Here is a 24,980-nt window from a genome sequence, read left to right as displayed (position 1 = left end):
TAAATTATAATCTCAGAACGTTAATTGTTCCAAAGCTAATTCTATTTTTGTGTAAAATTATTTGTCATTCCCAAGAACACAACATTACATTCGTTTTATATAGTAAAAAAATCGAACAATAAAGATTTATTTATTCATTCAATCAATATATGTATGTTAATAAGACCATTGATAATAACAATTGCGCCACTATTGATCTCCCCATTTGAGGGTTCAGTCAAGGCTTAATAATCGCATTGTAAAAGTAATTCTGTGAAAAGTTTCGTCAAAGCTGCCCCAATTAACAAAATATATTGCCAATATTATATTAATACATATGTATGCTATATAAAATATATGTTTATCTGATTAACATTATGTGTATTCATGAAACATGTCACAAACCAATGGCTTGATATTACAAAGCCTTAACTAATGAATTAGATATAAAGTATTTAAAGAAGAAAAAACTAATGAGCGTATTTACATATATCCCAACACAATTGGTATGAAATAAATGCTAATAATCAATTATTTTAATGAAAACTATGTATTATCATTTGTGATTAGATTATTAAAATATATATTTAAAAGCAGCAAAATTAAAATTTGAAATTAAAAACAATATGCACAATACAATTGCTGCCAAATACAATATTGCCTATTGTTAGATTTCAGAGGAAGTTTTCCTCAATATTTACATTATACAGGGCGTTCGTTAGTAATAACTTACAGAATATCATCTAATTTCAAATTGGTAGATACCATAATTGGATTACTAAATCATATGGCTGCCATGACACTTATCGGTCCATAATTAATGTTTGGTATGGAAAACTATGATATTTCATCAACGAAACTAACATTTGTTAGCATAAATGATATTAATATATAAGTTAACTTCACTTTGCAAGGGTATTTAATCGTCGGAGTGCCGGAGATTGCTTTTCCTTCCCATTGTTGAATATATCAAATAATGTACCTTAAGTAGCTTTAACAATAATTTGTATCCTTCAGTTAATGAAAACAATAAACTATACGAGCCACAAATCCAAATCTAAAATTGAATTCATATTTAACCAGCGAATGGTGGCATTTGGACAGTAATAATAGTATATTCTCCACGTAACTGATATTAAATTCAGTTGTTTTTACCTGTGTTTATTTACATTTCATAAGTCATTCGTACATTTTCAAACATTTAACACAATATAAAAAAGGAATTATATTATTATTAAAGTATCAAATTTAAAAATTTATACTTTGAACAATACGCATAATACAATTCCTAAGACATTTACAAAAACTAATACATTATATAATGTTAACTATCTGTTTATTAAAGACCGTTGAACAGCAAATTAAATTTCAGTTGGTTTCCAATTGTGCTCTGTCCCATCACAAGTTAAGTGGAACCGCCCGACAGTGGTATATGTTGGTATATTTTTCTATGTAAAATAGTACATTTATGAGTTGAAGCTGCGGTCACGCTGCTTCTGACAACACCATCAAGCACACAACCAACACTCGTTTCTGCAAAAAATAAGGAAATCAATAAATTTTCAAGATGTTCCAAAATAGTGCTGCTAAACTTTTGGTTCCTGCGATGCGAGGTGCCCTTCAAAGGCGCAGCCAATCTGTTGTGTCTGGTCCCCCAACCAAGCACGTCTCTACTGCTGTAAGTACAATTTTTTTGCTTGCCTTTTCGGGGTTACGTAAACGAAATATTGGACATATTCCTTACATGCGACATTAATTTTAAAATGGATAATATAAATATTGAATTCATTGCAGGAGAAAGTAATCCTTGGTGGTGGCATGTGCGCTGCATCCCTGTTCATTCCGGCCTGGGTTTTGTACCACATCCGTGACTACAAAGGCGGAAAGTAAGCTTGGAGCATAATCGACCTTTTAGAATTCACTACTGTAGATAAAATGTTGCTTACAAATACAGAGTCAAAGTAACCAAAATATATTTAACTTAACTAGATTTCCACTTATTTTACTCGAATGGGGCAGTAGGAGTTTTCCCAGCAAGAGCATGGGCGAATGAGTCAGTGAAATATGACATTTTCCCTGTGATAATATAATGGTTTTATTTGAAGCATGAACATAATCTGCGCAATGTGTTACACGAAGTTAGTTCATATATGATTTCTGGATTAATGACAAATTTTTAATATATATTTAGTAGTATAATTGTAGATAGCTTTTTCCATTCAGCATTCATTTCTTTTGGTCATCCTTGGCGTCAGTGCTCTTATCTTTGTCCTTATTGAGCGAGCCAACAGCATCGCGAACTGCTTCCGATTGTGGATCCACGCCAGGAAGATTTTCAAGAACGCTCTGCAAAAATGCCGGATCGCCAATCACTTCTGAATAGTCTTCATCCACATCCATAGGGGCAGAGGCATCATCAGTTTTGGGACGCTTCGCTTGCTGTGTCACATCATCGGCCGCATCCTGCATGGACATTTGCATGGCAAAGGCGATCTGTTCCTCTTCGGTCATATTGGCAAAATCGGGCAAATTGTCCTCGGGCGTTTCAGTAGATAATGCCAAAGCGCGTTGCAACATTGCCTCCTCAGAATTGGAGCTGGGCACAGTTACGCCAGTGGCGCTGCTGGCGACGCTTTCGCCACTGGTCACAATCGCTCCGCTAGCAGCAGTTTCAGCTGCATTGCCAGTGCCTGATCCAGATCCAGCGTTGTCGGCGCCAGCGCGACGTTGCTCGCTTTCTTGGCGTTGACGCTGCTCCTCCATGGAGACGCGTAAAGCCAGAGCCAGCTCCGGATCTTCATTGGGATCGACACCAAACTCAAAGGCGGCTCCACCCAAACCAGCTGCACCCATGCCATCCTCACCCTGGATAATGGGCGACGACAATAAGGCGTCGGACAGTGCTGAGCCGCGTGGAACGCTAACCAAATGAGAACCGGTGCCGTCTTTGCCGTTGAGAGCATTAATGAATGCAGTCAACGTTTCAATGTTGTTGCCATGATCGCCAAAGCTAACAATGTCGACATTAACCTTTTCTTTCTTCAAACGCTTGGCCTGCTTAACAAGTTCGCCTTCTTCGTTGGTGATGGGCGAGCCAACAAATACCACAATACGCATTTTATGGTTCTTGCCTTGACGATGCTTCAACACCAAATGGGCAATTCTAATTCCAGTTAGCAAATTTATTTCACCCTTTGGTTGAATCAAATGCATCTTTGAAAATATGCGTCCCACGTCACTGGTGAGTGTGGCTAGCACTTCGGCGGTACTGCAATCAATTGGAATATTAATAAATTGTAAAAATTCTGAGCAACCTCAATTATTGACGCTGTCTGCTTACTTAGATAGGGTCATGAGACCAACATTATTCTCCGGATTGGAGCGAAGCTTTGTGAGACACACCAAGTTGATGCCATCTTTTTGAACATTTAAACGGGTTGGAAAGTAATCACCATTGCGCTGGTAATCACTGTTATCAAAACTGTGAATTTGTGATGCGAAAATTTTATTATTACTGCCAATTTCATCAATAATTCTTTATTTACCATATCATAGTACTTTCCAGGACCATTTTGTATTTTTGCTTGTCACTTTGCCACTGAACTGTAATTCCTAGCTACCTACACAGAGTTGTTTGGCTACTTCGATAATTTCTGTTGTTGTGTGATTATCGATAAGCTAGTTGACGCAGTTGCCACTTTTTTTTATATAGTTCTTTCTCGTACATTTTTAATTTATGAATACCTTTGATGTTTAATTTATTTTATTTGGTCATTAAAGACTGCAGTTATTCTAAAAATTTAAAATTCCAGTATTAAAAAACCCAATTTTTTGACAGCTTACAACACAACACACCCTTGCGAAGTCTGGCAGCGTCGTCAACATATGTTTCTGTCCCATGTCTGTCATGTGATATTCATACTGATTGAAAAAAGTGCCTTGTTCGTGATCACTTATTAACTTTTTTTGTTTCCGAACCATCAACTAAACCTGCTGATCACGGCAGATCTTCAGTATTACATATAAGTTACAAACAGTGCCTAAAAATGGTTGAAGCCTACGTTCCCCCAGTTATTATCACTGCTATTTGGGCCTTTATTGGCATCATTTGCCCCTTCTTTGCTCGGGGCCCTAACAGAGGGTAAGTAACTCAAATTCCACAATTTACTTAAACTCTACTTATAATTACTTCTTATTTGTACATAGTGTTACCCAGTGCTGCATTATGCTTACTGCCGTTACCTGTTGGCTGTTGTAAGTATCTCTTATTGGTGGCCCTGATATGTGTGCATAAGTTCACACACACAGATACCAAGTATGACAAATACAGTAACTTTTATCATCTTTCTTTCGTAGTTGGCTTTGCTGTTATTTGACGCAGATGAATCCCCTGATCGGACCCAAACTATCCATGAATGAAATTATGATAATGGCCCGAGAATGGGGCAATGAAATTAAGGATACCATGGATGTTACAGTGTAACTTGTAAATATGTGGGTCATTCCATCGAAAAGATTTGTTTATGTTTCTTTGATTCATTTTTGATCCATCCCACAAATGTGTTAATCAAATGTTTCTTTTTTTGAAAACTGTTTAAGTTTGCATTATATTATTATGTACGAGTAAATAAATCCCATATTCGTGGATGAAGTTTAAACGAAGTAATGTTTTGAATTCTTTGTATTATATTCAATTTGTATCTGTATTTTCTGTTACATAAACGCAAGTGCTCCATACACTTGTTACCATCCAAGGTAACGAGCTGAGCTCATACATATCAATAGTAAATTCTCTTTTAATTTAATTCTTGGCGCAAATATTCTTGGGTTTGTTGCAATCTTTGGATTAATCAGTGTTGGATTAAAAATCAGAAAAATTATTTAGTGAAGAAATTTTGAGGACGGATGCAACACACAGTCTCCAAAACAATATTAAAATGTAGAAAGCATTTTTAAAAAGCTTATAAATAATGCAATTAAATATATAATTAGAAAATGCTGTGAAGCATAGGTATTTATTCGAACTCATTCGCCCATTAAAAAAGAACGAATGATGAGCGTTAGTAGTTGCTAGCATGATTCTGTACTATATTCTTTGTTTTAGAAAGCGAAAAAAGCAAAAATTGTAAATTCCATGTCCTTGCCTTCGAAAGGTTTCTGGAGAAAGACGGTTGTATTGATATTATCACTTGAAGTTCAATAAAAGTTTATTTATTTAATAACTACGCAAAAACATAAATCACTGATGGTTTAAAATATATAGTATGTATATATATAATAATAATAATAATAGTAATAAGTATGTATCTTGATGTATGAGTGTACATGATATTATTGAAATATTTATTTACACTTTAGCGCTAATCAAATTTACAATTTGCTTAAATAAAATCCGAAACTTCATTTTGATTGACAACAAATGAGAGGAAACAGCATTGCATATAAAGAATATGAATAGTAGAAATCAAAAACAAAATTAAAACAATAAGCGAAACAATGGCAAATCAAATCAAAATAACTGTGTGACTACATATTTACAGACAATTTTCCCCCCACATAATCCGACAACTTTGCACTTAATATCTAATGGCAGATCCAGAATTTTCGAAATCGCAATCGTGCCCAATAGCAGAGTTCAGTAGTTGCCAAACCATTTTCGGGGTAGCAATATTTTAATGACTTGTCATGAAATTGAGGAGGGGATGCGATCGGTTGCTGATTATGGTTGCTACGACGACGGCGCGGCAACACTAAATGGATTCAAATTGTTGAAACGTTTATGTATTTGCTGAGCCGGCTGGTGTAGTGTTTGACGATGGTGGTGCTGGTGCTGCTGTCGCTGGAGCTGTCAAGTTTGGTTGAACCGGAGCAGCAGCTGGCGAATAATACGCGGTCGTTGCTGGCGCATTTGTGCTAAGAGCTGTAAGGGAAACGAATACATTAAATAATTAATAAATTTGAAAATGAAATTATGCTCACATTGGCGTAATGCCTTTTGGAATTTTTCATATTCCACGTAATGCTTCAAGCGCAGTTCGTCCTCCTCGATGAGCTGTCGCTGACGCAGAAGCAGCAGTCGCTGATGCTGGTTTGTTCCCAAGCGAGTGTTGCACAATTGATTGACCAACGAGTCCAGATTATGCTTAATATCCTGTAAGGCATGCATGGAACTTTAGTTGAAGGCCATCAAACGTAAATTATGATGCTTACCGATTGAATATCGCTAGGTAAAAGATGTGGATGTGTGGCCGCCAAAGACACGGGCTCCTCAGCAACTGCAATTCAATGTTTTTCGATTAATCTATGTAAATTGATTAGGCGAGTGTTATTTACCTTCTGCCACAGCTGGATTGAACAGTGGTTGCAGCACATGCTGCATGGGCTGAGCTGGCTGCTGGTTGCCTACCAGCGGCGCTTGTTGCAGCAGCTGACCCGTTGCAGACACTTGAAAATTTTGCTGTTGCTGTTGATTATACATGGCCGCCTGTTGCTGCTGCAGATGCGGCTGTAATTGTAGAGCTTGCTGCTGTTGAAGCAATTGCTGATGCGTTGGCATGCCGGCCAATTGATGTGGCTGCATTTGTTGTGCCACACCCACGCCCATGCCCATGACGAGTGGTGTCAACTGATGCATTTGATTTGCCTGTGCTTGCATATACTGCTGCTGCTGCTGTTGTTGTTGCTGCTGTGATGTGGACATTGCAAACTGCTGTGCAGCTTGCTGTTGTTGTTGCAGCATCATCGATTGCTGTTGTTGCTGCTGCTGTTGTTGCTGTGTTGGCTGCTGCTGCTGTTGTTGCTGCTGAGGTATAAGTTGCGTTGGCTGCTGCTGTGGCACCATTTGCTGCAACGGTATTTGCTGAGGTTGTTGCTGTTGTGGCACTGCGTTCACAATTTGCTGATGACGCTGCGGTAGCATTTGTTGCGACTGTTGCTGCTGCTGTTGTTGTTGTTGTTGCTGTGGCGCATGTTGCACTTGCTGCTGAGCAGCAGCACCATTTTGCAACGCCTGATTCTGAGGCACCATCACGTTGACACCAGTGGGAACAGACTGCTGTTGTTGGTAAATCAATTGGATGCCGTTAATGGCTAACGGCACGTTCTGTATGGGCGAACTAATGAGCTCAGTGGGCGTGTTGACCATGCTGCCATTTTGAACAGAGTTGGCATTAAAATTGTGCCCCTGGCCGGCGATCTGCAGATCAATCTTCAATTGATTATGCAGCGCCTCGTCCGTGGATGTCTTTTGCTCCTGCACACGACTAACGCTAAATCGAGAGATTTTGCGAGCATTCACGCTGACCACCGATTCCTCCGATGGCTTTGTCACAGGTACGGCGACAGCTGCAGCTGGCTGCTAAAGCAATTGTTTAAAAATTATTATTTGCTTGGATCGCAATCAGGTGCAAATAAGTTAGTTACCTCCTCTGTGTTGTCAGCATGTCGCAATGCGGCCAATTTCTTTTCCAGATCCGCGATGGAGTTCTGGTTGAGTGCACCATTGCTTGGATTCCTGGACTCGCTGCCCGCACTCGTGACTTTGTCGAGACTCTCCTGTTTGGCCAGCTTCTTGTCGCTGCCCTCAGTCGTAGCGTCGTTGGCGGTGACGACGCCTTCGTGGTTGATGTTGAGGTTCGTTGCAGGCAATTGCATATCGGATCCCATGCTGTTGTCAATGGACGTGCGCCTTGAGTTGTACACCGATGAGCCACGTGCCGAGTTTAGCACTGCGGTGGGTGTATTCTGTCCAAATGAAGCAGCCGATCCGCTGCCACCTCCCACGCTGTTTGATTTGTTAACCTGCGCATAGAAACATATTGCATTGGATGAGAGATAACCGACAAATGCGCGACTGCGGATACCAGATGGCAACATGAAGGCAGTTGTTATAGCTGACCAAAAACGAAAAGCGTTAGTACGAAATCAAATCAAATACGATTACAAACTACGAATGGAACTATAACCAAAACGACAAGTCCGTCTGGTGAATGGAGATAAGTCATTGGAAAGCAGTCGTTATTAGTTCTGTGTAGCCAGACCAAGTTAAACTATGTTATATAATAGTATGTTAGGTGACTACAACCGCAACCAGTGTAGACTGATGTTAAACATTTTAAGGATATCCTTCAATTACAAAATAAAATATGAATTATTTACTGTTGATCTGTTGAGTTTGCTGCACAGATTATTATAATATAGAGTTTTAACTACTTGAATAATGTAATCCTATAAGTAGAAATTATTAATAACAAATCAAGAGCAGTAAGCAGTATTAGTATGCGTTTTTGTTTAACATTAAATACGCAAATCTACGAATAACAATAAGAAAAAAATCAAAAGAAGCTGAACCAAAAGAGCCAAATTATACACACAATATATAGATTTACGATACGAGATTACGATTAACGATTACAATTACGAATACGAATAACACATAACAATTTGAATTAGAATTTGACTACCAACCACAACAATATCGGACGACGGCACCGGCTGCTGTGCCGACAGAGCTTTCATCGATGCAATTGCCGGCGAGGCTTGATAAGTACTTGGCCGCGTTCCAATCGAGGCCACCACAGCGGAGGCGAACGCATGCGCATGCGTAATGTTCTCCAGTTCGATCTTCAGTTGTTCGAGCGTATTGGCGGCTCCTCCACCTCCACCTGGTGGCTGCACTGCACCCAGCTGGACGCCACTCTCTTTGGACTTGTCGGCATTGGCATTCGCCAGTTCCCTCGATTGCTTGGCCACCTTGCTGGGCGGCATCTCGAATGTGATGTTCACTTCGCTCAAATCATCCAAGCTGCGAGTATGCTTCAGATCCTCGACAATTTTCAACTGCCGATTAAGCGGCAAATTCAAACTTCTGGGTTTCGCTTCACTGCGCGTCGATTCCAACAGCATTTGCACTCGACTTATGGCCAGACTGCGTGCCTTCTGCTCGGATTGGGGTTTATCCAAGTAGCTATCCAGCGGATGAAACGCATCGTTGCCCGTTGGCGTAATGGCGCTGTCCGGCATATAGTCAATGGACAGCGATGTGTACTCCGAGGCGGTGCTGGTCTTTCGTGAGACCGAACCCGAGCCAATGGTCACGTCATTGCTGTTGTTACCGGCATCCCGTGAGGTCGTCGATGAGGATGACATCGTGGAAGTGGTTGTTGGTGGCGTTGCAATGTTTGTCTGCAAGTCCGCATTGCTTTGGATTGAAGATTCGCGTGCTCTGCCTTCGCCAGTGCTAGATTTATCCGTGGCGCCTCCAGCTGCATCCGAGGTACCTCCAGCTGCATCCGCGCTGTGCGCTGTCGAGTCGAACATCTTTGTGATGTCGCTGGCGGTTTCATCCCGCTAAAATAATTCGGGCGTTGAAATACATTTCGATATCAATTATAAACTAAGAAACTTTTTTGGGTTTTTAAGAGTTTGTCTCGGTTTAAATGCGCTGGTGTTGTAGGTACTCATAAGCATTAAATATATATATATATATAAAAGAAAGAAACAAGAGTTTGTCGAGGGAATATAAACATAGTAATATATATGGTATCGTTAACCTGATAAATACATTGACAATATAAAATGCTACTGCCTAAAAAGTAAAACAAGTGTGTTTGTGTTGTTGATTTGGATCAATTTCGAAAAATGTAAATGATTAAAAGCCAATTGAGCTCGTTGAGGAGAAGGGAACGGAGCGTGGGAGTCTTAGTTGGTGTCAAAAATCCACTCAAAAACAAAAATGAAAACATCAACTTATGCGGTAAATAGGCAAACCCTAACATCGAATTTTGTTATAATAATATAATACATATTGATTTGTCAAGATCTTGCAGGTGTTGTTGTTTGTGTGAGTGTGCTGCCTAAATATGCAATCAAAAATATATGTAAATACAGCGTTTTCGAATAAACGAATAAACAATACAATAAATACTTGAAATGTTCGTTGAGTACGATATAAAACGATAAACCTATTAAGTAAAGAAAGATCGCTTTTAAACTATGTTGTAGTAGAATATTGTATGTAATTAAAATAGTAAGTAGTATATGTATTTATACGAGATAAGATAAGCCCTTAACAGTGCACTTAACACTTACAGATCTATGTCTTTGATGTGTTCTAAATGTGGAACGCTGTCGAGTTAGAGACGCGTGACGGACCTGTTTTATTATAAGTAGTAGAGATATACAACATACATAATCATCATCAGGTTAAAAAAATGTGTATAGTAGTAGTATTTCCAATTAATACTCCTTCTTCAATGCACACATATTATCTGCTCTCCATTTCATACATATATATTAAACATTTAAAACATAATAAGAATATTCCAAAATGGATGGCTCCAATGGGATTCGAAATGGCTGTAAATGTTTTCCAAAACCGCTGCAATCTTGAAACCGTTTCTCAATTTTTTTTTTGTTTGTTTTTTTTTTTTTAGGGTGCAAAAAGATAAAAGTTGAAATGAAATTGCGCAATGAAAGTACCTTCTCAATGTTGCGGCGATAGGTGGTTGGGATTGGAATTTGATTCGGATTCTGCTTAACCTGCTCCACAATATCGTTAATCATTTCCACAAACACGGTGCTTTGACAATTCGACAATAAATCTTGTGCAATCTGCAAAAGCATTATGATTTAATCAGCATTAATCATTAATTTTGCATTGTAAATTGATTGCTTACCAATTTATTAGCAATTTCAACGGGATTGACGTCGCTAATGTCAAATTTGAATGTTATGGTCTTCAACTTGTTCTCCATGTGACAGTTGATGACACTGCCCTCATCCACGCTGGTCACGCTTAGCTTTGGTATGCGTTCGTTGCCGCTGCGATTCGAGCGACGCGGCTTTTGGACGCGTCCTCCAGCGGCTTGTTGCTGTTGTTGTTTCTGCTGCTTTTCTGCATCGGTAGAAATAGCTGTTGGCTCGACACTTGGAGTTGCAGCCTCACAATTGGTTGGCACCGGAGCTACTACATGTTCTTGCGCCACAACGGTTACAGTTGCTGGCTGAGTAACTACTTTGATAGGCAGTTGCTGTTGCTGCTGTGACTGTTGCTGTGCCTGCTGAGCATGTTGTTCTGTCTGCAGTGGAGGTTGGGGCTGCTGTTGCTGCTGTACAATTTGCGCCTGTGATTGGCTGTGCAACAACTGCTGCAACTGTTGCTCTAAGGGTATCGGCTGTTGTTGTTGCTGTGGCTGCTGCTGAGTCTGTATGAATTGCTGCTGCATTTGGTTGGCATTCGCATAGTTGGCTAGTTGTTGAGCTTGTTGGTGCTGCTGTTGCACATCTGCAACATTAGCAAGTGGCTGCACAATTTGTTGCTGCTGCTGTGCAGGCGGAGCTTGACTGTAAGTGGCTGGCAACGATTGCTGATGCATCGTTGCCGGCACCTGTATTTGTCCTTGCATTAATATTGCCGTCGGCTGCTGTTGTGCCATTATCTGTGGGGCACTAGCAACAAGTGGTTGCATCGTCATTTGGGTGCTATGCGTTGAAATGGGAATTTGAAGTGGTTGCGTTAATGCATTTGGAAGGAACTGCTGTTGTTGTTGTTGCTGCTGCTGCTGTTGAACGAACTGTTGCTGTTGCTGCAGCTGCTGCAAATGATGTTGCTGTAATAACTGCTGCTGAGTTGCAGTTGATTGCTGAATGGTCTGTTGTTGCAGAGGTTGTTGAATAGGCTGTTGAATGGTTTGCTGTTGTAAAGGTTGTTGTTGAAGAGGTTGCTGTTGAAGAGGTTGCTGCTGAATGGGCTGTTGTTGAATAGGTTGTTGTTGCAATGGTTGTTGTTGAATGGGCTGTTGTTGCAGTGGTTGTTGCTGTATAGGTTGTTGTTGCAGAGGTTGCTGTATGGGCTGTTGTTGCAGAGGTTGCTGTATGGGCTGTTGTTGAATAGGTTGCTGTTGCATAGGTTGTTGTTGAATAGGCTGGATAGTTTGTTGTTGTTGAAGAGGTTGCTGCTGCAAAGGTTGTTGCTGCAAAGGTTGCTGTTGCATGGGCTGCTGTTGAACAGCTTGTTTTGGAATGGGCTGTTGTGCTGGCAACTGATGTTGCATTTGCTGTTGCTGTGATGCTGGCAGCTGTTGTTGTTGCTGTAGTGGTAGTGTTTGCATTTGCTGTTGTTGCTGGAGAGCATACGCCTGTTGCTGCTGCTGTTGTTGCTGCGCAAGCTGTTGCTGATAGTATTGTTGCTGTTGCTGCTGCACCAAATCGGCTGCTGGCAAATTAGTGTGCATAAGCTGTTGCAGTTGTTGTTGCAACGGTATTTGCTGTACCTTCTGCTGATCAACCAAATGTTGCTGCTGCTGTGGATGACCAACTACAACGGGCTGCACCTGTTGAGCTATCAATTGGGGTGGCGCTGCAGCTTGAGGTGCTACCTGCAGTTGCACAACTGGCTGCTGCTGTACGGCCTGCTGTTGTTGCTGCTGCTGTTGATTGCCCGTGGGTGAGATGACCTGGCCATGCCCATTCGCAATGTCCTGCATGGCGTTGTTGGCATTTTGATATGAAGCCATCTGTGGGTTCTGTATGTAGTGAACCGGTGCTGAATGCTGTTGCACTTGCGCAATAGCCGGAGATGCAATCACCTTTTGCTGTCCGGCCACTAATTGTGGCAACGGCTGCTGTTGCAACGGATTATTGCCGTTTTGTATGGAAGTAGTTGATCGGGCTACCAGATTCTGGGGATCGGCACTGTTCGTGGAGGTCACCAGGCTGGTTTCGGAGTCGGTGTTTAGTATTTCATACTTGAGTCGCTGATTCCATTTAACGCCGTCCTCCTCATCCTCCGACTCGTCTTCTTCGTCATCCTCTTCCTCCACATTTGTCGGCAAGCTTTCACGTTGCTTTTGCAGAGCCAATTTCTCCAGCCGTGACTTCTCATTCTGTAGCTTGATTTGGGTTTGGCGCTGGGCGCGTTCCTTCAGCAGCGACACAACTTGCACCTTTAACAGACGAGCCACAGCACGCGAATCGTCCTCCGAGATGATGTTCTCCTTCATCATATCTTGGGCAATTTGCTCGTACTCATCGTGTTGAACGTTATACTCAAACTGGATGGCTTCGTTCTCCTTGTGGCGAGAAGAGCGCTTCTTTGGATCCATAAAACGCAGTCGAAACTCAATGATGCTAATGCTGGGATCGGACAGGAACTGTTCTGATGCCGTGGGCTCCACGCGTATTCCGATGTCTTCGTCGAAAAATTCCGATTCCAGCAGCTCGTTACACCTGGGTCGATCCTCTTTCTTTAGCTCAATGCAACGCTCAATAATGTCGCGGACATTCGGATCCTCGACCTTGGAGAGGGCCGCTGGCTTAATGCCAGAGATGACCTTCTTATAGATCTGGGCGGGTCCCTTGCATTCGCTGTATGGATATTCCGATATGGCCATCTCCAACATGCACATGCCGAACGCATAAACGTCGACGGACTCATCATAGTGCTCCTCGTACATCTCGGGTGCCATAAATTCAGGTGTACCAATCACAGATTTAGCATGGGACCGATTCTTCAGTGTTGCCAGTCCCAAGTCACCGATTTTAACGCTACCAGTGGTGCCAGTTATAAAAATATTATCACATTTCAAATCACGATGAATTATAGGAAATTGACGAGTATGCAGGAAGTTAAGACCTTTCAAGATCTGACGACACCATGACTTCAATACCTTTGGGTGTATTTTTTTGAATCGCTTCAGATACCTGCAAAGTGAATACACATTATTAAATAATTCATGAAACGTTTACCCGATATACTTACGACTTCAAAGTACCAGATAACATTAGCTCGGTGACTAGTACTATATTCTTTTTGCGTCCAATAGGAAACTCCCAGTATGTATAGAAACGCACTATGTTAGGATGTTGCAATTTCTTCAACATATCCGCTTCTTCTCGGAACCTGGTGCGCTCGCTCTTCTTCACTTGCTTGTCCTACATAAATTCGAAAATATTTTGTAAGATAATTTATTGATTTGTTGTCAAGACTTACGAGTAATTCGCACCAGGCCACAGGCACTCCGGTTAGAGTGTCCAGACCCCGATAGACGGTTTTAAAGGAACCACGACCGACTTCCTTGTCGTATTTAAAGAAACGTCCGCAAGGCGACATCGCCACCGGATCGTCATCCTCATCGCTTTTGCGCTCCTTCGTCAGTGAAGTAACCGACGAAGTAGCCGACGCTGTGGATGTTGATGATGGCTGCTGGGACACCGATGTTTCTGTACCGGGTGTAGATGAGTCGCCAGAGACGGGTTCACCACTCTCGGCCTGCTTGGATAAATTCTCGAAATCCTTTGGCTGACTTGCGTCGTGTTGCCGGCCTTCGACATCGATCTTCTCCTCGACTTGAAAGCCAACGCGTTTGCCACCCGTCGACTGTTTGTTAGCCGGTTTGCATGGCACATCAATTTGAGTCTTTTCGGTTTTCACGCTGCGCGACGCCTCCGTGATGATATTCTCGATGAGGCCGGCCACTTGATGGTTAGCCGCATCTGTTGTATTCGAGCGTGTTGGCGTACGGAATTGTTCCTCCAAATGCTCCGCTTCACGCGACAACATCTCAATGTTGTCATCGTAGTCGCGAGGAAATTCCGTTTCCAGTTCCTCGAATTGTAGGGGAACATTGCTCTTGTATTGATCGACATTCTTGCGCACAAAACGTATGGTCTGCACATAACTGTCCGTCCCCTTGCCGCCCGTCTTGCCTGCCTTGCCATGCGGTGACTTAAAGGGCAACGGACCCGTCATTGACTGTGATCCTGTGCCGGTGGATGCTGTGTGCTGCTTCAGCACCGGCTCAATGCCCGTATCCGACGATGATTTTCTCGTCTCACGTTGCTTCGGCTTGACATTGGCATCGGCAGCCGTGGATGGGGACGGAGACACAACCACTGCCTTGGCTGGCATGTCTTTGCTATCTGCTTTGCTGCTATCCGCGTTTACTACACCAGCGTCTGCTGGCTTCGTGTTCTTGTTGTTGACTGCATCAGACGACTGCGCTTCACCATCCATTGTTTCCTCATTATGTGTCGCAACGGTTGAATCCGTTGCCTCGACGCCAACGAGGCCCTCAACGTTGGACAAATTGGTTAACGTTACCGACTCGCTAAGATTACACTCCAGCTGTTGTTCTTCCTGTTGTTGCTGGTTGTGATTGTTGTGGTTATCGTATTGAACTTGCAGCTCCTTGGTGGCTTTACTATTGACTTGGCGACCAGTGATGGCACTGCTGGAGAACTGACGCAGTAGACGACTTAACAGATTGCCTTTGCTATGAGATGGTGAGGCGACAAGTGGATCCACTGTGGCTGAATGACGTGCAGATGACTGTAGTTGAGTGCAGGTGCTTTGAATGTGTGGCTCCGGTGCAGATCCCTGACGATGACGACGATATCTACTGTTGCTCTTTTGCTGCTGCTGTGCTGTGTTTGTGTCTTTTAGTTTAGCAGTCGTTCCGTGGACTTTTCTAACTGGGGAGGCAGTTTTCGGAGAAGCGCACTGTACCGATTTTTGGATTTTAGCTGCTTCTTGCACTGTTTGTTCCTCGCCGGAAATATCTGAGTTATTTCTGCAAGACAAAAATAGAAAAGAAATAGTAACTCAATTTCTATAGAAAAGATGTGTCATCTGCTCACCTTTGAGGTTGCGTGGTACTGGAAGTAGTACCATCTTCGCTGATGGTGCTGCCCTTCCGAATACTGTTCGTGGGTACGACTTCTCTCTGTCGTACAAAGTCGCAAAGGGTTTGTCCAATTTTGCAGTTTTTTCAAAACAACCGAATAGGTGGAATCTGCCAGCGACAAAAGATAATTGTATTACAATACTTACATATGTATACGTATGTATGTCTGTGATATTGATTTCTTGTCGGCAATTGAGTAGTTATCTCCACAGCAAGCAAACAAAATCAACAAACATTCGCTTGTCGCTAATCGATTTATCTTTCATTTAAAGTCTTCATTCTTTCGCATATATGTACATTATGTATATAGACGATGTTTGTATATATAATTTGTTTGTACATTATTTAAGTTATGACATCGCCTCACACTAAACAACGTACAAGTTTTTACTATTGATATTTCACTGCGCCTGTGCTCGAATAACATATGTATGCACACACACACTCATGCAAATGCTCTATATGCTATGTATGTATGTGGACTGCATATACTATATAACTAGATGTACGTATTTAAGTTTGCATGTATGTACTAGATGCTATACATACATACGGCATATACTTATGCACTTATGTATGTACTTTGTTCTGTTTCGATTGCAAAACAGCTGTCATGCAGTTGTCGGTTTTAGTTTCTTAGGGTGTATCTTAATTATGAGTCACACATAAATCCCAATTGCACCAAACTACGCCTACTTCTGCTGACTTCTGGTTTTTTATCCGATCGCTCACTGACACACACATACGCATGCAAACACACACTTATTGTTGTACTCTCGCACGCAAACACACACACTCGCACACGCATGCAAATAAATACTTTCAATACATGAGTACGCACATATGTTAAGTGGAGTACATGAAATAATTACAATTCCTTTTTGTACTTTGGCAAACCAATTGATTTGTCCTGCAAGTGTTGTCACAACATGAAAATTACATATTTGTGTCGCAGTCGCACACACAAAATGTATGCATTGCCTTATGATGTCATAGACGTGGACAACCACCACAGCAAACTTGCATAGTCGAAATCACGGTTTAGATGACTACGCCAAGCCCATTATTTAATTTATTGTTTGAACACTAGCGCAGTACGATTTCCCGTAAAATAATTGTGTCAAATACATCAAAATTGTAGCACGTTCATTAAATTTCACAACAAAATTTACAAAATATACCGCCACATATGTAGCCGTCCCCGCACCAACAAATTGTATGATTTATCGATATTTATTTTGTTTGCCTTTGTCAAAATGGGCTTTGGGTTATTATTATATATTTTCGTCTAAATGGCCATGCTTGTGGTCATTTGATTAGCACTCACTATTCACTATTGCATATTTGCACAGCACTTATATTATTTTTGTTTAAGAACTAAAATTGGACTATTTTTTGTTCTGTTTGTTACACAAGAGTAGTACTTGTTAGCGATGAGCAAAACAGAGTAAAGGTGGAGAAACACCGATGGCAAAACAGATACATCGTACTTTGCAAATTTTTCAAAACATCGATTTTTTATGGCAATATTCGCTCGATTTACGATAGGTATCAATGCAACTGTGAACTTTGTAAATATATCGACATTGAAATATCGCCCGGTTCTTATTTAAAATCGATTTTCGCACTCCCTTATCTCTAATCCTATAAAATATCCTGATAAGACCATCTGATTTTTAAAATAAGTTTTAATTCATAAATATTCACGCTTAAAAATATTATAATTTAATTGGCTTATTTAGTGACTCACCTTAAAAATAATCAATTATGTACGTTACTTAACGATATTTCAAATAGTTATTTCATAGTCTAAAACTGTATTAATTTCACTTTTAAAATTACAATAAATAATTGTAGTCATTACCGTAATAATAATAATAATTCATTGCATAAAGTCGTAGCGCAGTGTGCGCTAATTAAGTTGTAAGTCAACTTAAAAATGTGGAAAAAAGAAAATAAAAAGCTACACCAAACACATCATACCGTGTATAGTAGTATGTTATGTGTATATAGATGTATGTATGTATGTGCGAGTATAAAGTGATTAACATTGTGAGTCGCACGACGGGCTCTTTGTTGAATTTATCTTTTTGCTGCTATTTGCATAAGTTGGATTTTATCTAATCAATTTAAATGTTTACCTCTTTACTTATTTATTTACAAGCTTTAATTATATTGTCTGCGCAAAAGTACATGTGTATGTGCATTCATACAAATGTTTCAAGACAACAAATATTTAAAAAGAGTTTCAAGCGTAATTATTGATTTGTTTATTAGTGTTTCTATATTCTTTGTAAATAAACATTTTCAGATTAAAAAAACTAGACAGCTGCCGTTGAAATTTATTTGAGAACATTAAACAATTTATTGTATGAAAATTCTTGACTTTACATTTAATATAATTAATTTAAATTTGAAATTATATCGTATTACCAATTGTGGGTATTTTAAATTCAAATGATTGTAGGTGTGTGCGAGCAAGTACGTTTGTGGTTTATTTTGAAAGATTAATTACCCGCCTTGGCGCATAGTAAGAAGAAAAGTACATATTTGCAAACTGTTTATTCTTATCTGAATATGATTTTGTATGAACAGTAATCTGCGGTCATCTAAAAATTGCGCTATTACGTGCCGGCAACTGAAACCGACAGCTTACTCGTAGTTTTCTCCGTTCTCCGAATAATTATATTTTCGATATTCGGTTGCCAATTTATTCGAAAATCCTTCAAAATGTGTGCAGTGATTGTATAGTTGAAATAGCTCTTCAGCTTCTTGTATCTAATCTGTGATCTTTTATTTAAACTACCGAAAATTAAATTTTTATTTTGTAATTGCAATTTTTGTGAAATGGAAAATTTTGAAAGCACAATTTCTCCAGACATTTTAAATATGACAACAGCATCGACAAGTTGGCTTGCATCGAATCTAAGCACATATTTGGCCACAATATCATCAACAACTGAACCGTACGATAATGATAATGGATGTCCTCAAATCAATTGTACGACCGTTGAATACACAGCTTACATACTTGGACCACAATCATTGCCGCTTCACAAGGCGTTGATGGTAAGTTTTGTGGCTGTTTCCTAGAATTTATGTAAATAGGTTTACGCTTCCTATTAAAATAAAGAATTCTTTTACAAATTTTATACATTCCTATTAAGAAAATAGAAATAATATCTTAAAGATTTGTTTCATATTACAATTATCTACTTAATTTTCCTTTCCCTTTCGATGTAAACTAACTTTGGATTTCAAAAACTATTGCTCTGTAGATAACCATGATTTATGGAGTCATTTTCTTAACTGGTGTATTGGGAAATGTCCTGCTCTGTATGGTGATAATCAGACACGAAATTATGCACACAGCAACTAACTATTACCTGTTTAGTCTGGCTGTATCGGATCTTATCTATCTGCTTCTAGGTGGGACTTATCTGACATCAGTACATCAAGAGAATTATTTGCTAATCTAATATACTTGATAGGTTTGCCCACTGAAATCTTTCTTTACTGGCATCAATATCCATATTTATTTGGTTCACCATTTTGCAAGTTGCGGGCATTCATTTCTGAAGCGTAAGACAACAAAATCTGCTGGAATATAGATACTTTAAAAAGGATTATATTATTCCAGATGCTCATCTGTCTCGGTATTCACAATTGTGGCCTTTTCCATGGAGCGATTCTTAGCGATTTGTCATCCATTACATTTGTACACCATGACAGGCCTTAAACGAGCAGTTAAAATTATTACAGCCCTCTGGATTGTAAGTTTTATAATTGCCATACCATTTGGAGTCAAGTCTAAAATTCAAATGCTGGAGTATCCAATTGGTATGACTCGAATTATTAATAAATATTTTGTTTTTTGTTTTTGTAACTTGTGCAATTTAATAAAATACTTACAGATGGAACTCTCATAGAGGACTCTGCCTTCTGTTCAATCGAATTGGGGTTTCCCGAAAAATTCCCAATATTTGAGATTTCCATTAGCATATTTTTCATTATTCCCATGATACTCATAATATTGCTATATGGTCGCATGGGTGCTAAAATTCGAAGCAGAGCCACCAAAGACTTAGGTATGTTTACACTTTTTTTATTTACTAATGATAATGATTGCAGTGTTTGCTTGCAGGAGTTCAGGAGGGCTCCAGAAATCGAGAATCTCGCACTTCACAGAAGAAGAAAAAAGCCGTCATCCGAATGTTGGGTAAGCATAGAAATGAAGAAAATGAAGATCTAGAGGAAATGTTTAACTTTTTTTATATTTCTATATTTATACAATTTAGCTGCCGTTGTTGTCACATTTTTTGTGTGCTGGTTCCCATTTCATTTGCAACGAATGTGGTTCTTATATGCCAAAGACAATCTCCATTACCAAGAGATAAATGAATGGCTCTTCTCTATAGCGGGCTTTGCATATTATATTTCTTGGTAGGTTAAATTTAAAGTTAAAAATATTTTATATAATATACAAATAAATTCCCTTTCTTTCAGCACTGTTAATCCGATCCTATATAATATTATGTCTCGCCGATATAGAGTTGCCTTTAAGGAGGTGCTTTGTGGGAGAAAGGTTGTTGGCTATTATAACAATGGACTACTGAGGGAACAGTCGAGTTTTATGAGGAACCAGAGAAGTTTTCGACATTCCAGCGTAACAACCAGTCTAGGTGCTGATACTCCATATAGTCGAGTGCATTCTGTAAGTAGGTGAACATTATCATTTCCCTAACAAACTTTATTCCTTTCGCTATTTCTTGTAGAAAACAATAAGCGATTTTCCTGTACTTAATACAACGAACATTGTGATTGTTCTGGGGAATAATACGAGTGGCTGTCCAAATGAGATAATTAAAGAAAAGCTAGAAGACTTAAGAGAGGAAAATTGAATATACATGTATATCTATGAATGAATATATCTATCTCTAACTATAATTATTTAAATAAATGTATACAACTCCTAATATAAATAACAATAAAAGTATCTTTATAGAAATGAATCGGTTAATTGCCGGAAATTACATATGTTGTGCTTTTCTTTTGAACTTGAATAAATCAACTCAGAAAGTTAGATCTTAATTATTTCATCAAGCTATATTATTGAAGTAACAGTATTATTTCATGAATAGTTATGCTTGTCTAACTGTCTGCTACGATCATTTAAATAACAATAACTGGAATCATTCAAAAACAAAACCGAAAAGCAGCAGTGAAAGTTTTATCATGCGTATTACAATTCGGCTGCATGGGCATTAAAATAGTTGTACCCGGTAGCTGGAGGATAATGGGGTATACTGCTTTCGCTAATCAAACTAAAGAATACAAAATGTAAGTATATTTACGATGAATGTTAACATTCTATGAATATCTGTTCATAAATATTCATATTCGATTCAGATAAATAAAAAACAAAAACTTTTACAGAGAAACTATAAAATTTCTTAATTTGGAAATTTAATCTAAAAGTAGTAGTAATAATGTGAATGAAAGAAGAATAATTTTTATTAAAATTTTGTTTTACAATTTTTTACTTTATTCATTCCGGATATTTCACAGTCGATCACATTCACATTGCAACTTTCTTACATGCTTTACTTAGCTTCGAGCATAAAAATTCACTCCGCAGCCCAAAAATTCTCGAACTCTCAATACTCTATTAGCTTCAACTTTCGTCGAACACTGGTTGTAATAATAAATAAATAAGTTGTTGGACTGATTGTGATTAGAGAGCAATTTGTCGGAAATTGCGAGTGCATTATAACATTTGCTTTACATAGGTTTTCGTACAGAAGTTCGCAAAAGAAATCTCGAAACTGGTTTCAAAAGACACAGATGTGACACTCACCACGAGATAAGCTAAAACAAGATTGAGGCCTCTGCTTGATTGGCTACGACTTGCTAATACCGTGTAGCCAACGACTTTACTATGCTTAGCACATATTTTGGGTTTAAAGTTCGTCGAGAAAATTATGCCTATGGGCTTCTTTAAATGAACTTGGAGTTGGGAAAATTTAGAGACATGATTTATGATTGGTTTTTGAGACTTGGACTGCAACACAATTTGTGTGAGTTCGTGTTGTGTGCTTCTTCAGTTGTGGTGAACTGATCAATCCGGTTCCTTGCATACTTGCACTACACAAATACAAATAAAAAAAAAATTCAAGCGCTTTGTTCTGTAGGAGATCTGCAGGCAAACGAACGTTAGTCGCAGCATTTGACCCAAAGACGACAGACCGAGACCAGAGACCAGGTTCAGAAAACATACATAAAAAAAACCGATACCGCAATATACTCGGAGAGATCAATCTAACGAACAACCAGTTCGAAACAAAAGAAGCTGCCAATGCGCATGCTCCACTGTTTGTGTGTGTTAAATTTACAAAAATTGGAATTTGTTTATTTGTTGGTTTTTTGTGGGTAAAAGTAAAGTAAAAGTTTGAAGAACTGACTGACGACAAACCGTCAAGCGACAGCTGTGTGGCCAAGTGGGGAATTAAATGCTTATCGACAGTCGCAGCTGAAAGACACGCGTGTCGCGAAACAATTTCTCAATACTAGCTCCACTTTCAACAGACTCCAAACGCACTTAATATGTGGAATAGCAGAAGAATTAAAATGCCAACTCTTACGGTGAATGTGATACTTATTATCCTTGGCTGCCTCCTTCTGTCGGTGGAAGGCCTGAATCTCGAATTGAGTCCCTCGACAGCGGCGCGTAGTGCTCGTCTTATGCGATTTCTAACCGATCCTGCCACCATAAATCGTCGTGCTAATGCTCCTGGGCAGTTCGCTCGCGTTCGTCCGAGTGTGGAAAATGTACATCCACCAGCTGGCTGGAGGCCACCGCCAGGTCCGCAATTGATACGTCGCGAATTCAATAACAATTTCCCGAATGGAGGACGTTTTGCACATGCCAAGGATGCTGCTGTGCTGGATGTGGGCAAGAGTCAGTTCTACAGGCCTAAAGAGATTCAACAGTACAATCATCAATCCAATCAATACACACAGAACTTTAAGGCATCGCCTCATTTCAATGGTGTTGCTATAAAAAGTGAAGTCAACAAATTCCCCAATTACGCGCCCATTCAACAGCACGCCATTCCAGTTGAGGCCAACAAATATCTGGCCTACAAGCAGGCACAAGTTCAAGGGCAAGGACAGGGCCAGGGACATGGTCAAGGACACGGTCAGGGACTGGGACTGAGTCAAGGGCAAGTGCAGTCATTTGGACAGGCAGCAGCCTATGCCGATGTCGCCACGAAACAAGCTCTGCAATACAATCAATTTGGACAAGCCCAGAATAGCTATGCTGTCTACGAAGATGCTGAGAATGCGGCTAAAGCGGCGGCCAACTTTGGACAAAACTATCAGCAGTCGCAGCCCGCTGTGCCCCCAAAATTGACGAAAGCAGCTGAGGAGTATTTGCATTTCATGAGCACCAACGAGTATTTCCTGCCCCGACATGAGCCCAACTACAAGCAAATCGATCTGGAACGCGATCAAATCAAGTATCAGCATCAGCAGCAAAAATTAATACAAAAGGAACCACAAGCCCAACCCCAATTGCATCACCTGCCGGACACAAGTGCTTCATCCAGTTACAACAAACCTTTGCGTGCAGCAGATCTCTTCTACCAACAGGATCCTGCTCCTGGCAATTCGGCTGTGGTTCGAGGCAGTTATCAGGCGGGTCAGAATTCCTTTGTCGTTAAGTCCGATGGCAACAAATCGGTGAAGCACATTTTATCTACTTCATTAGCTTCGAAACCAACTCAACCCCAACCTGCACCTCAACCTAAAGCTCAAACACCACCTGTGACCTACAGCCATGTTTGGCATAAGACAGAAAAGCCAGAACCCCTGAGATTTGAGTTTACCGAACACGATGCCATTAAAGGTTCTGCCAGCTACACAAATGCGCCGCAGGGACAAAAGTTTTATTACGAGACACATCCCTCTACTCCTCACATCCCCACGGTCAGCGCAGCTCCAATTATTGAGAACGTAAAGCCAGTGCAGGAAGTTCCAGTCATCGCTAAGGATAATAATGAATATGCTAATAAGGTAAGCACTGAAAAGTGAACTCTACTAAGTCATATACCGATCCATAATCGTCTGTCTGCATAACCTAGATTTCCAAAGCTGTATGACCTGGATAGATAAGTTTCTGTTAGAATTTCTTCACTTCCGCCTCTTACCACTCAAGGCGAAATAAACGAGTTACAAATTCATTTTCATTCGTAATAAAACGAGTCGAAAAGCGCCTAGAAACTTTCTGTATGTTAAGATTATTAAAATCTTACAAAGTTATTCAAAAATCCGTTACTTTCGTAAACTCAAATTTGGTATTCTTTAACTATGTTACCGGGTGTTAAAAAGTCGACTCTAGCTTTCGTATGTGTATTCTTTTCTTATTTTTGTACCACACCCAAGTCATTATTTATTGTTGTTTGGATCTAAACATTTACAAATGGTCTGTTCTTGTTTGTACTGTCGCTGGATGATAAAAAGAGTTCAAATGGCATCTCGTGTATCAATTAAAATGTAAATAAGATCGATAACGCTGTGTATCAAATTTCCTGATAAATCTTTGGCCACAAAAACAGTTTCAAAGCCCGAAGAACGCGCAGCAACTTTCCACTCTTAACAAATGCCAAAAAACCGCTCAATTATGTGAGTCGGCCACAATATCGTTTTCTTATTTATGGTTGTCTGGGTCCGATCTTGTTTTTGATGAGAATTGCGTGAAGTAATTTGAAGATCTTAATCAGCTGTAAATTAACCAAAATGCTAAATAACTTTAAAGCCATTGAGACCAATTTAATTTCGGGTGATCTAATTTTTTATTGCTTTCACCACTTTTACAACAATTAACTGTTTACTACAATTGAACTTTATTTATCTGATTAAACACATTGTTTATTTCTATTTTCAGAATGCGGAAGTGCAGCCAAATCCACAGCCTGCAGTCACACCGGATCCAGCCGAGCTCGAAACGGACAAGGAAGCTTATTGTGAGAAGATTTGTGCCAATGTTTACGATGAAAATGATGAAATTGTCTGTGGCTCCGATGGATATATGTACACTGGGGAATCACAACTAGAATGTTATTCATCCTGCTTGAATATTGGTATGCTATTTTTAACAATAATATCATATTTATATATCTAATCATTATTTAATTCCTTTGCAGAGGTTTCCATAAAGAGTAAAGGATCATGTTCTTAAATATAAGCTTTATATTTAAAATATTTATTTGCTTAGATATAATTCCTTATTATAAGTTTATTTATTTTTGATTTAAG

General features: G+C 39.7%; 6 protein-coding genes across 13 annotated transcripts; 4 read left to right on the top strand and 2 right to left on the bottom strand.

The window, feature by feature from the left end:
- The first annotated feature begins 1,465 nt into the window (after positions 1-1,465).
- Positions 1,466-1,969, top strand: LOC117571461 (uncharacterized). The gene is made up of 2 exons (XM_034253612.2): positions 1,466-1,657; positions 1,774-1,969. The coding sequence occupies exons 1-2, from the start codon at positions 1,547-1,549 to the stop codon at positions 1,867-1,869; spliced, it is 207 nt and encodes a 68-aa protein (XP_034109503.1). The 5' UTR covers positions 1,466-1,546; the 3' UTR covers positions 1,870-1,969.
- On the bottom strand, positions 1,586-3,645 carry LOC117571459 (26S proteasome non-ATPase regulatory subunit 4). Its single transcript, XM_034253610.2, has 3 exons — positions 3,525-3,645; positions 3,320-3,460; positions 1,586-3,247 (listed from the first exon to the last, which is right to left on the bottom strand). The coding sequence occupies exons 1-3, from the start codon at positions 3,548-3,550 to the stop codon at positions 2,206-2,208; spliced, it is 1,209 nt and encodes a 402-aa protein (XP_034109501.1). The 5' UTR covers positions 3,551-3,645; the 3' UTR covers positions 1,586-2,205.
- A 215-nt stretch (positions 3,646-3,860) lies between these two features.
- LOC117571460 (V-type proton ATPase subunit e) lies at positions 3,861-4,641 on the top strand. Its single transcript, XM_034253611.2, has 3 exons — positions 3,861-4,120; positions 4,186-4,233; positions 4,336-4,641. Exons 1-3 carry the CDS (start codon positions 4,026-4,028, stop codon positions 4,460-4,462), a joined length of 270 nt encoding a protein of 89 aa, XP_034109502.1. The 5' UTR covers positions 3,861-4,025; the 3' UTR covers positions 4,463-4,641.
- A 633-nt stretch (positions 4,642-5,274) lies between these two features.
- LOC117571456 (serine/threonine-protein kinase WNK1) lies at positions 5,275-17,113 on the bottom strand. 7 transcript variants are annotated; one of them, XM_034253605.2, is made up of 13 exons: positions 16,990-17,113; positions 15,616-15,770; positions 13,970-15,548; positions 13,739-13,911; positions 10,656-13,680; positions 10,459-10,590; positions 10,069-10,131; positions 8,446-9,327; positions 7,402-7,779; positions 6,313-7,336; positions 6,190-6,254; positions 5,959-6,130; positions 5,278-5,899 (listed from the first exon to the last, which is right to left on the bottom strand). In XM_034253605.2, the coding sequence occupies exons 3-13, from the start codon at positions 14,990-14,992 to the stop codon at positions 5,757-5,759; spliced, it is 7,080 nt and encodes a 2,359-aa protein (XP_034109496.1). In that variant the 5' UTR covers positions 14,993-15,548; positions 15,616-15,770; positions 16,990-17,113; the 3' UTR covers positions 5,278-5,756. The 7 variants fall into 7 exon arrangements, with proteins under 7 accessions (XP_034109498.1, XP_051861312.1, XP_034109494.1 ...); XM_034253606.2 differs by lacking the exon at positions 16,990-17,113 and adding an exon at positions 16,504-16,585; XM_052005352.1 differs by lacking the exon at positions 16,990-17,113 and having other exon boundaries at positions 5,277-5,899; positions 15,616-15,744.
- Positions 17,114-18,156: 1,043 nt separating this feature from the next.
- LOC117568845 (neuropeptides capa receptor) lies at positions 18,157-20,650 on the top strand. Of its 2 annotated transcripts, none has more exons than XM_034249723.2 (9): positions 18,157-18,731; positions 18,941-19,091; positions 19,154-19,244; positions 19,303-19,502; positions 19,577-19,750; positions 19,807-19,881; positions 19,961-20,105; positions 20,169-20,380; positions 20,438-20,553. In XM_034249723.2, the coding sequence occupies exons 1-9, from the start codon at positions 18,510-18,512 to the stop codon at positions 20,464-20,466; spliced, it is 1,299 nt and encodes a 432-aa protein (XP_034105614.1). In that variant the 5' UTR covers positions 18,157-18,509; the 3' UTR covers positions 20,467-20,553. The 2 variants fall into 2 exon arrangements, with proteins under 2 accessions (XP_034105614.1, XP_034105612.1); XM_034249721.2 differs by having other exon boundaries at positions 18,160-18,731; positions 20,169-20,376; positions 20,438-20,650.
- A 1,242-nt stretch (positions 20,651-21,892) lies between these two features.
- LOC117566520 (uncharacterized) lies at positions 21,893-24,953 on the top strand. Its single transcript, XM_052004187.1, has 3 exons — positions 21,893-23,738; positions 24,610-24,805; positions 24,869-24,953. The coding sequence occupies exons 1-3, from the start codon at positions 22,266-22,268 to the stop codon at positions 24,901-24,903; spliced, it is 1,704 nt and encodes a 567-aa protein (XP_051860147.1). The 5' UTR covers positions 21,893-22,265; the 3' UTR covers positions 24,904-24,953.
- Positions 24,954-24,980: the final 27 nt, after the last annotated feature.

Source organism: Drosophila albomicans, chromosome 3 (assembly GCF_009650485.2).
Source record: "Drosophila albomicans strain 15112-1751.03 chromosome 3, ASM965048v2, whole genome shotgun sequence".
In the NCBI taxonomy this organism is placed as follows: domain Eukaryota; kingdom Metazoa; phylum Arthropoda; class Insecta; order Diptera; family Drosophilidae; genus Drosophila; species Drosophila albomicans.
This window is presented reverse-complemented; position numbering and strand designations above follow the sequence as displayed.

Coding starts and splice junctions, on each gene's coding strand:
- LOC117571461 (XM_034253612.2), top strand. CDS start 1,547: ATGTTCCAAAATAGTGCTGCTAAACTTTTGGTTCCTGCGATGCGAGGT. Junction 1,658..1,773: donor CCAAGCACGTCTCTACTGCT/GTAAGTACAATT, acceptor AATTCATTGCAG/GAGAAAGTAATCCTTGGTGG.
- LOC117566520 (XM_052004187.1), top strand. CDS start 22,266: ATGTGGAATAGCAGAAGAATTAAAATGCCAACTCTTACGGTGAATGTG. Junction 23,739..24,609: donor ATAATGAATATGCTAATAAG/GTAAGCACTGAA, acceptor TTCTATTTTCAG/AATGCGGAAGTGCAGCCAAA. Junction 24,806..24,868: donor TTCATCCTGCTTGAATATTG/GTATGCTATTTT, acceptor ATTCCTTTGCAG/AGGTTTCCATAAAGAGTAAA.
- LOC117571456 (XM_034253605.2), bottom strand. CDS start 14,992: ATGGATGGTGAAGCGCAGTCGTCTGATGCAGTCAACAACAAGAACACG. Junction 13,681..13,738: donor TTATCTGGTACTTTGAAGTC/GTAAGTATATCG, acceptor TTCACTTTGCAG/GTATCTGAAGCGATTCAAAA. Junction 7,780..8,445: donor CGTCGTCCGATATTGTTGTG/GTTGGTAGTCAA, acceptor TTCTATGCGCAG/GTTAACAAATCAAACAGCGT.
- LOC117568845 (XM_034249721.2), top strand. CDS start 18,510: ATGGAAAATTTTGAAAGCACAATTTCTCCAGACATTTTAAATATGACA. Junction 19,092..19,153: donor TCTTATCTATCTGCTTCTAG/GTGGGACTTATC, acceptor TATACTTGATAG/GTTTGCCCACTGAAATCTTT. Junction 20,377..20,437: donor CATATAGTCGAGTGCATTCT/GTAAGTAGGTGA, acceptor TATTTCTTGTAG/AAAACAATAAGCGATTTTCC.
- LOC117571460 (XM_034253611.2), top strand. CDS start 4,026: ATGGTTGAAGCCTACGTTCCCCCAGTTATTATCACTGCTATTTGGGCC. Junction 4,121..4,185: donor GCTCGGGGCCCTAACAGAGG/GTAAGTAACTCA, acceptor ATTTGTACATAG/TGTTACCCAGTGCTGCATTA. Junction 4,234..4,335: donor GCCGTTACCTGTTGGCTGTT/GTAAGTATCTCT, acceptor TTTCTTTCGTAG/TTGGCTTTGCTGTTATTTGA.
- LOC117571459 (XM_034253610.2), bottom strand. CDS start 3,550: ATGGTCCTGGAAAGTACTATGATATG. Junction 3,461..3,524: donor CTGGAAAGTACTATGATATG/GTAAATAAAGAA, acceptor ACAAATTCACAG/TTTTGATAACAGTGATTACC. Junction 3,248..3,319: donor GGTCTCATGACCCTATCTAA/GTAAGCAGACAG, acceptor AATTGATTGCAG/TACCGCCGAAGTGCTAGCCA.